The 10,000-nt window shown below is 36.3% G+C and overlaps 1 protein-coding gene across 1 annotated transcript in view; it reads right to left on the bottom strand.

Moving 5' to 3' along the window:
- stk11 (serine/threonine kinase 11) overlaps positions 1-8,229 on the bottom strand; it is a 16,864-nt gene extending 8,635 nt beyond the window's left edge. The window contains exons 1-6 of the mRNA XM_059562925.1: positions 8,076-8,229; positions 3,766-4,390; positions 1,772-1,855; positions 1,061-1,150; positions 554-686; positions 48-184 (exon numbers count right to left, since the gene is read on the bottom strand). Of these exons, the coding sequence (XP_059418908.1) occupies positions 48-184; positions 554-686; positions 1,061-1,150; positions 1,772-1,855; positions 3,766-4,052 (731 nt within the window). The 5' untranslated portion in view covers positions 4,053-4,390; positions 8,076-8,229. The remainder of the gene's footprint in view (positions 1-47; positions 185-553; positions 687-1,060; positions 1,151-1,771; positions 1,856-3,765; positions 4,391-8,075) is intronic.
- Positions 8,230-10,000: the final 1,771 nt, after the last annotated feature.

Consider the following 10,000-nt stretch of genomic DNA (forward strand, 5'->3'; position numbering starts at 1 on the left):
TCATGGCTCCTAGCTCTTCCTGAAGGTCAGAGTCTGGAGGAACTCACAGTGTGACCCCAGCAGACCAGATGTCCACCTTGAACCCTGAAAACGTGTCCAGGCCGTTGGCGATCTCTGGAGGCTGGAACGCTGGTGACCCCTGACTCGTCCGACACGTGTCGTCCTCCGCAAACGGGTGGAGCGCCTGGGGGTCAGAGGTCAGAAGATTAACTTTCACTGTTCCTCAGCGGAGGAATGATCTTCACAAGCCTCCAGAACATCTCACATCTTCTGAGGAGCCTTGATTTCTTCAGCTCTCAATCACTGTGTTCAAATTAAGTTCTTAGCAATGTATATTACTAATCATAAATTATGTTTTGATATATTTTTAAGGTAGGACATTTACTAAACATCTTCATGGAACATGATCTTTACTTAATATCCTAATGTTTTTTGGCATAAAAGAGAACTGTATAATTTTGACCCATACGATGCAGGGACACAGATCAGGATGTACGGGGTTAATCACTTAAACGAGCTCAGGGTGCTGATTAAACGCAGTCGGTCGTCTCACCTCTGCTACTCCCAGGTCAGAGATCTTCAGCGCCCCGTCTGTCGTGAGCAGCAAGTTTCCTGGTTTAATATCTTTGTGTACAATTCCCTGGCTGTGCAAGTATTCAAGACCATCCAGAAGCTGGCAGAAGTACCTGAGAGAAGAACGAGAGAGAGACAACTGTGTGAGTTACTCTAAAGCCCAGCTTCTCAGTAACTCATCCTGCTTCATTAGACTCAAACCTGTCAGTGAGTTCAGTTCTTAAACATGTTCGAGTCGGACTAACACTGCAGGTCTAGTTTGTATGCTCCGTCTACATCGAGAGGCCAGACACATCTACACACAACTGCAATGACACAATGTCTGTGAGAAATAAATACCAATATCAAAAGTCTAAAAATAGACATGATGGAAGTTTTACAACCTTTCAGAGCAGCCGATAACAACACAAAGAGCCTCAGGGATGTGTGTGTGTGTGTGTGTGTGTGAGCACGTGTTTATCTGGTGTCTGGTGTGTGTGTGTCTCACCCGTGAGCTTGAAACACTGGAAATCTCTTCTCTGGAACGCTGTCCAACATTTCCTGCATCCCACAGACACAATACTCCATCACCATATACGTGCAGCAGCGGTCAAGGAGCGAACATCACTCACATTCAGCATTACACAGCTCATCATCACCAACTCAAACTATCACAGACAATTAATGAAGCTGAAATACAATCAAATTTAAGTTAGATTAGAAACTAATCTAATCATCAATGGATGCTCTGCAGTGAATGGGTGCCGTCAGAATGAGAGTCTGATAAAAACATCACAATAATCCACAGCACTCCAGTCCATCAGTGAACATCTGGAGAAGACAAAAGATGAAACACATCCAGCATTAAGATGATTTTAACTCAAACACATAGAGTCTATAATCCATAATAACACTTCCTCCATCTGCTGTTGTCTCTCACAGATTAGTTTAGAGCTGTTTAAACGCTGCTTGATCTGTGCAGATTTCTCTCCTGATTCAGACCAGAACACTTCTTCACTGGAGGAAGTGTTATTATGGATTATTTGAGTTAAAATCATCTTAATGCTGGATGTGTTTCATCTTTTGTCTTCTCCAGATGTTCACTGATGGACTGGAGTGTTGTGGATTATTGTGATGTTTTTATCAGACTCTCATTCTGACGGCACCCATTCACTGCTCAGCATCCACACACTCTCAGTGCGGCTGGTGGAAAGGATATATTTTCTGCTTCTCATCGTTGTACAGCACATCCACCAGCTGGATGATGTTTTTGTGCTGTAGTCGTCTCAGCAGCTGAATCTCCCTGCAGAACAACAGAAGACACACACGTCTATTAACACACACACACACACACACACACACACACACACACACACACACACACACACACACACACACACACACACACACACATCCTAAAAACCTTCAAAAACCCCTTTTTACAGTCTCTGTAGAATTTGGAAGTGAGCCTGAAAACAACAATTGCTTTTATTATCTAAACAGAACTTTAGAATTATTATAATAACAATACCACAAATTCTATTACTAATAACAAAATATGACCCTGCAGCACAAAAGCAGTGTAAAGTCACTGGGGTATATTTCTAGAAATAGCCCAAAAAACAACAACGTATGGGTTTTAAGGAAAGATTTAGTAAGGTACTGGATAGGGAAGCTCTGTATAAGAATGTAGGAATTAAACCGCGATCAGAACCTTGGATTAATGATCATATATTACAGCGGATTAAATCAAGGAATGATTGTTGGAAAAAGGATGCGCTGGATGCTGCTTCTCAGGGTGCTGTCTATGTAGAGCCATCCACACACGTGAACTAATCAGAGTTTAACGGAGTTTCAAGCACACAAGGGTTTCGAAGCAGATACAAAAGCTCTCGTCTATTTAAAGCAGAAGCCCGCGGCTTCACTGCACATTATTTTAATTAATTTAAGTGCTCTGTGTGATTAAAGAGATGGAGATGTTATTTCACACAGCGCAGAACAAACCAGACGAGTGAAACAGAACGATCAGTGAGGAAGAACAAAAGAACCGCTGCAGGACTTGACTTTCTCACAGCTTTGAAACCGTGACTGGTTCTCTATTCTTCAGCATTACAGGACTGAGGCTAACATTGACCAGCACAAAAGGGAAGTTATTATATTAAGATGCAAACATTTATTAAAATAGTACTTAAAATATAAAACATAATATTAAAATGTAGTATAATTAAATAGAAAATAGAATTTACTATTTTAGAATATAAATACATATATTTTTTCTAAATAAAATATAACATTCTTATAAATACAAATATTTTGTTATTAAACTAATATTTTCTTAAATTAAAATATTTTTGAATAAAATAAAAATATAACTGTTCATAAATAAAATAGAATAGATAATATAGATTTTAATACATAAAATATTTAATAACTTAAGAAATAAAATATTTTTAACAATGTTTATAAAAAAATAATTTTAAAAATAAAAGATTTATTAAATTTTTATAAATATCTATTAACAACAAATGTAAAAATATTATTTAAATAAAAATGTAAAAGATTATTAAAATTATGTCAATTAAACAAAATAGAATATAAAATCTAAAAATAATTGTAGAATATAAAATCTATTTTAAATAAAATATAACATTCTTATAAATACAAATATTCTTAAATTTTCAAAAAAAAAATAAAATGAATTTTTATAAATAAAAAATATATTTTAATACATACATATTTATTAATACATTTAATGAACTTTTTATAAATAATGATGAATAAATTAAAAATTAGTATACAAATATTTAATAAGCAAAAAGATTTTCATTTCATTTTTATATTTTAGAAATATTTATCTATTATAAAAAAATATGTAAATAAAAATGTAAAAATATTAAAATTATGTTTAATTAAATATATAAATAACATTCTTATAAATACAAATATTTGTTCTTAAATTATTTTTTGTTAAATAAAGTAAAATTTTTATAAATAAAAAATAAAATTGAACACACATATTCATAAATAAATTCAATTATCTTTTTATAAATAATAATAAAAATGTACTATAAATTACATAAAATAATGAATAAATAAAAAGATTTGTATATTTATTTAATAAATATTGATCTATAATTCTAAATAGAAATCAAGTTGATTTTGACCCCAGGTTTGTGTTAAAACTCAGCGGTAAAGGAAGCCAGCAGCTCTTACTTCTTCACATTGGCCTCTCCGTTGGGAATCCTCCGGAGTTTCTTCTTCTTCAGGATCTTAACGGCTCTGCGACACAGAGTCTCCGAGTCCAGCATCTCCTTGACCTTCCCGTAGGAGCCTTCCCCGAGCAGATCTCCCATCAGGTACTTCCCGATCAGCTTGGCACGCTTGCGTCGGGGCTGGTAGATGACCTCGGTGGAGTCGATGCGGTGGATGAAGGTGTCCATCCCCATCAGCTCGTTCTCCGTCATGTACTCCAGATGCTGGAGCTCTCCACCCACACTCATCTTCCTCTCGCTCTCCCTCCGACGATCCAAACGCCCGACGGGAAGATTCGTATTCCCAAGCAGTTGAGATTGAGAAGATCAGTCAACTGGCATCACGAACAGATCCGAACAATCCCCTAAAACAAACCAGTCTTTGAGCGTCCGCTGGTGTGGTTTCGTTAGGCTTTATTAGCCGACACTGGGGATCTTTGGAGCTCTGCACATCTCTGCAGAAACACCAAAAACCAGAACTTCAGTCGCAGAGAAGCAGGAAACCTTGCATCCTCTCCGGAAGCATGTGAACGATTACAGACTTCACTTCGGCATTATGGGAAATCCATGACCGAGATCCAAAATACCTACGAGAAACGAATCAGGGATTATGATTATGAAGTGTTACTGTCACACACTCATCTATCATATAAACACTGCAAGATCTCGTCTCTTTATCATGGGTTCGAATCAGACGCTGATTTTTAGAGGATTGTACAGCTCTTATATCACTGAAACATAAACAGTTCAGATTGGACATACAGGTGCTGGTCATATAATTAGAATATCTACAAAAAGTTGATTTATTTCACTAATGCCATTCAAAAAGTGAAACTTGTATATTATATTCATTCTTTACACACAGACTGATATATTTAAAATGTTATTTCTTTTAATTTTGATGATTATAAATGAGAACTAAGGAAAATCCCAAACTCAGTATCTCAGAAAATTAGAATATTACTTAAGACCAATAATAAGATAGAATTTTTAGAAATCTTGGCCAACTGTAAAGTATGAACATGAAAAGTATGAGCATGTACAGCACTCAACACTTAGTTGTGTCTCCTTTCCCCTGAATGACTGCAGCAATGCGGCGTGGCATGGAGTCGATCAGTCTGTGGCACTGCTCAGGTGTTATGAGAGCCCAGGTTACTCTGATAGTGGCCTTCAGCTCTTCTGCATTCTTGGGTCTGGCATATCACATCTTCCTCTTCACAATACACCATAGAAGGCAAGTTTGCTGGCCAATTAAGAACAGGGACACCATGGTCCTTAAACCAGGTACTGGTAGATTTGGCACTGTGTGCAGGTGCCAAGTCCTGTTGGAAAATGAAATCTGCATCTCCATAAAGTTGGTCAGCAGCAGGAAGCATGAAGTGCACAGAGCACTCAGATCACTAGGATCGAGTCAGTTAGAAATACCAAGGGTTCACACAAAACAAGGGGAGTCCTCCTTTAGTTACTATGCCACCCGCAGCTGGAATCACCTTCCAGAAGAGATCAGATGTGCTAAAACACTAGTCACATTTAAATCTAGACTTAAAACTCATCTGTTTAGCTGTGCATTTATTGAATGAGCACTGTGCACTGTCCGAACTGATTGCACTATATATTTTCACTGTTTTTTTTAATTTCTTTTTATGTAAAATCATTTTCTAACTGTTTTTAATTAATTTTAAATAAGTACAGTTTTAATAATTTTAAAAGTTTTAAAATTGCTTGTTTTATTCTTGTTATTATTTTTCTTCATTATTATTTTACTTTCTTTTATGTAAAGCACTTTGAATTACCATTGTGTACGAAATGTGGTATATAAATAAACTTGCCTTGCCTTGCCTTATAATGTGTTGGTCAGCAGCAGGAAGCATGAAGTGCTCTAAAACTTCCTGGTATACGGCTGTGTTGACCTCTGACCTCAGAAAACACAGTGGACCAACACCAGCAGATGACATGGCACCCCAAACCATCACTGACTGTGGAAACTTTACACTGGACCTCAAGCAACGAGGATTGTGTGCCTCTCCTCTCTTCCTCCAGACTCTGGGACCCTTTCATCAGTGAACATAACTGTGGTCCACTCAGCAGCAGTCCAGTCCCTTCTGAAGCGAGACGCTTCTGACGCTGTCTGTTGTTCAAGAGTGGCTTGACACAAGGAGTGCGACAGCTGAAACCCATGTCTTACATACGTCTGTGTGTAGTGGTTCTTGAAGCACTGACTCCAGCTGCAGTCCACTCTTTGTGAATCTCCCCCACATTTGTTTCACAATCCTCTCCAGGGTGCGGTTATCTCTATTGCTTGTACACTTTTTTTCTAACACATCTTTTCCTTCCCTTCGCCTCTCTATTAATGTGCTTGGACACAGAGCTCTGTGAACAGCCAGCCTCTTTTGCAATGACCTTTTGTGTCTTGCCCTCCGTGTGCCAGGTGTCAGTGGTCTTTTGGACAACTGTCCAGTCAGCAGTCTTCCCCATGATTGTGTATCCTACAGAACTAGACTGAGAGACCATTTAAAGGCCATTACAGGTGTTTTGTGTTAATTAGCTGATTAGAGTGTGGCACCAGGTGTCTTCAATATTGAACCTTTTCACAATATTCTAATTCTCTGAGATATTGAATTTGGGATTTTCCTTAGTTGTCAGTTATAATCATCAAAATGAAAAGAAATAAACATTTGAAATATATCAGTCTGTGTGTAATGAATTAATATAATATACAAGTTTCACTTTTTGAATGGAATTAGTGAAATAAATCAACTTTGATGATCTTCTAATTATATGACCAGCACCTGTCTAGTACACACAGCTCTCTCCTCACACGTGCAGCACACTCATATGAAGAGATACTGTAGTCAATCTCACCTGCTTCATCGCTTCTATCGTCACAAATATAACTATTATCGTTCAGCACTAATCTGAGCAATGCAATTATAAGGTATGAACAATAACCAGTTTCTTTAAGTGCAAAAACATAAAACTGACATTATAACAAACATGGATGAAAAAAGATCCATATAAAAGTAATAATAACTGCACTGAAAGATTAAAAGTAAACAAATAGAGAAAAAGAACAAAAAGAAATCATAAAAAATATAAAAATTAGAAAATATACAAAACGCTAAATAGAAACATTAAAAAGATATTTTTAAAAATAGCTTTTTTTTCTTTTTTTTTAAATATATATATATATCTTGTCCGTTAAGAGATATACCTAATTCTTTTTAATTCTAATGTACTTTGAATTGGGGATTTATTTATTTTTAAAGTCAAAAGAATGAGGCTTTGTTTTTGGCAGAAATTATTAGCTCACATGAAACAAACAGTTGTCTGCCTCAAAAAAAAAACAAAAAAAAAAACCTTTCAGAAACTCCAAAAGTATTTATTATAGGATCTGGTTTAAAATGTAAAACACTTGAAAATTTTTTTTTTTTTGATTATAAAGGCAATAAAAGAATTTATAAATGCAATTAATTAATGAATATAATAATTAAGTAAATAAACAAACAATAGATTTAAAAAATCAATCAATAAATAAACACAATACATAAATCCAATAAATAAGTAAACAAAAACAGTAAATTCATAAATGTATTTAATTCCAGAAATGTTGTAATTTTGGACACATAACTTCTAAAAACTGACATTTGTCAACATCATGATTTCTGTAAAGCTGCTCTGAAAAGTGCTTCATAACTAAAACTGACCTGACAGGTGTCTAGAAGGACATTAACCATCCACTAACCAACTAACCAGCTAACTAACTAACTAACTAACTAACCAACCCTTGGTGTCCAGCAGCTGATGAGGGTCTGTGTTTACAGTAAATGACTCGAGGGACGTGTTCAAATAATCACTACTGATCCACACTGAGGGAACTAGCACAGCACTGAAAACCACATTCTTCGACGCACGCACGCACGCACGCACACACACGCGCGCGAATTAGTATGAGTTACCACAGTATTTGTTGAAGTATGATGTAATCATAAAGTAGCACTGTTTAGTCGTCTGATAGCACAGTGATGTTGTGATTGAATGTTAATATTAAACCAGAGAGACACAACTCGGAGTCAGACCGCGATCAATCCGGAGTCAGACCAGCTCAAACACCGAAACATCGGTGTGTGTGTGTGTGTGTGTGTGTGTGTGTGTGTGAGAGAGAGAGGGAGTTTGTGCGCTGAACGCGCGGTTTGTGTCGACGGTGATGAGTGTGTTCGGTTAGCGGTGGCTAACGCTGATCTCTGACAGACAATACGCGACAAACTCACCGACCTGAGGCTGTGGACACCTGCTCGACTCGACGAGGGACGGAGACTCACGCTTCTACTCCGCTTCTGCTCCTAAATCTCTTATTTTCTCAAATCTGTTCCTCACAGCCGCTGCTGCTTCAAGGCTGCTGCCATCTTGTTTACCTCCCTCCCCTCGCTCCACAGCGCATGCGCAGAGCCGTGAACGCGCCCGCCGGCACTCTCGAGCACGCGCGGCGCAAAACGTCACAGCTTCCCACGCTGCATTTACATGATATATCATGTATATGTAACACAATTAATATTACCGAAATATATTATACATTTTCCCACGGAAACATTGACTGCGTTTGCATGCAATTATAATAAGCTTGAGCCAATATTACGAATAAACTTACCACATAAACCTGTTTTTATACAGTCTATGACATAAACACAACGCTTCGATCCTATTAAGGTCATAATCGTAGCAACTATAAGCGAATGCTAATCGTATTTTCCCCCCTGACAAATACATATTTTAAATATATGTCGTAAACAGTGCGACTCAATGAAATATATTTTTGAAATCGAAAATATATTGAGTTTTAACCTTCATAAATTTACATATATTTCAAAATGTGTTTTAGGGGCAAGAAAATACATTTGCGATCTTACAGTTGGGCCTATATATTTATTAAGATCTAAGATATTTTTTTAAATATATACGAAAAATACCCACAAACAATATTGGCAGAAAATATATTAACGTAAATTTGACAAATTATTATTATTTTTGGCCCTTTTTTATATTTGTAAAAATATATTTAAAATTAAAATATTATTATTATTATTTAATTTTTGCCATATGAGTAATGACACTGTTGTCCTCTAGCTACTGCTTTATAATTTATTTAAAATACATTTAGAAACATTATTTTACATTTTATTAATATAAAGCTGCTTCAGAACAATCTGTATTGTGTAAAGCACCACATAAACAAGCATGACTTGACTTTAGAAATATATATATATAGACTAAAGTGAGCAAAATCCAAATTTACAGTCAACTTTTTAATTTTAATTTTATTTTTTAATATTAAATTAATGTTGGGTCAAAACATTGAAGTAATGCTATATTTGGGGTAAACACAGACTGAATCTCTCCCTTTTAAAGGTTTAAAACCAGGAAATGTTTTCCTTTCCTAAGAGTCATATGAGGTCCAAGACAAATTTCCCCAAAACTGGGACAATAAACCATATTTAGTTGTGAGATGTACATGTGTGTATCCAGACAGACTCTAGTGAGCTGAATGCTCCGAGGCCGCTCTGGCTCGATGTGGTGTGGGTTATTTTTAACTAGTGTTAACCCTGAGGAATGTCCCGCTCCAGCTCTGATTACACACTCACACTCTCTTCCCTCGTTACAGTCCGTCTTAATGAGCACAAACACACATCAGACTGCAGAGTCTTCACAAGCACTTTAATGATGCAGCGATCAGTGCTATAATGTGTGTTTGAGAGGAAGAACTAATGAAGATCTGCATTTAAACTCATTAATATGAGAGACAGTTAAACAAGTTCATGAGTTATGAGCAGGCAGACGTTTGTTGATCCATTCAGTATATTTAATCATGTACAATATGAAGTCAAGAACCAGTACAAGATGATTGTCCTGAATAAATATCACAGCACACCTCCAATATTTACAGCATAAACAGACAATATTACAAACACAATAAAAGCAAAGGAACAGATGCATAAAGAGCGATGACAAGCTTTGGATTGCGACGATGATGATGATGATGAAGATGATCACGCTGTGATGTCATTCCTCCATAGCTTATATTTCATATGTTATACAATTTACAACAAAAATACACTTGCGTCTCATTCACCAACCAATCAGGTTTATATTACTCAGCCAATCACAGCAGACTCATCTCATTAATATGCAAATTGTAGTATTAT

Source organism: Carassius carassius, chromosome 12, assembly GCF_963082965.1.
Source record: "Carassius carassius chromosome 12, fCarCar2.1, whole genome shotgun sequence".
NCBI lineage: Eukaryota > Metazoa > Chordata > Actinopteri > Cypriniformes > Cyprinidae > Carassius > Carassius carassius.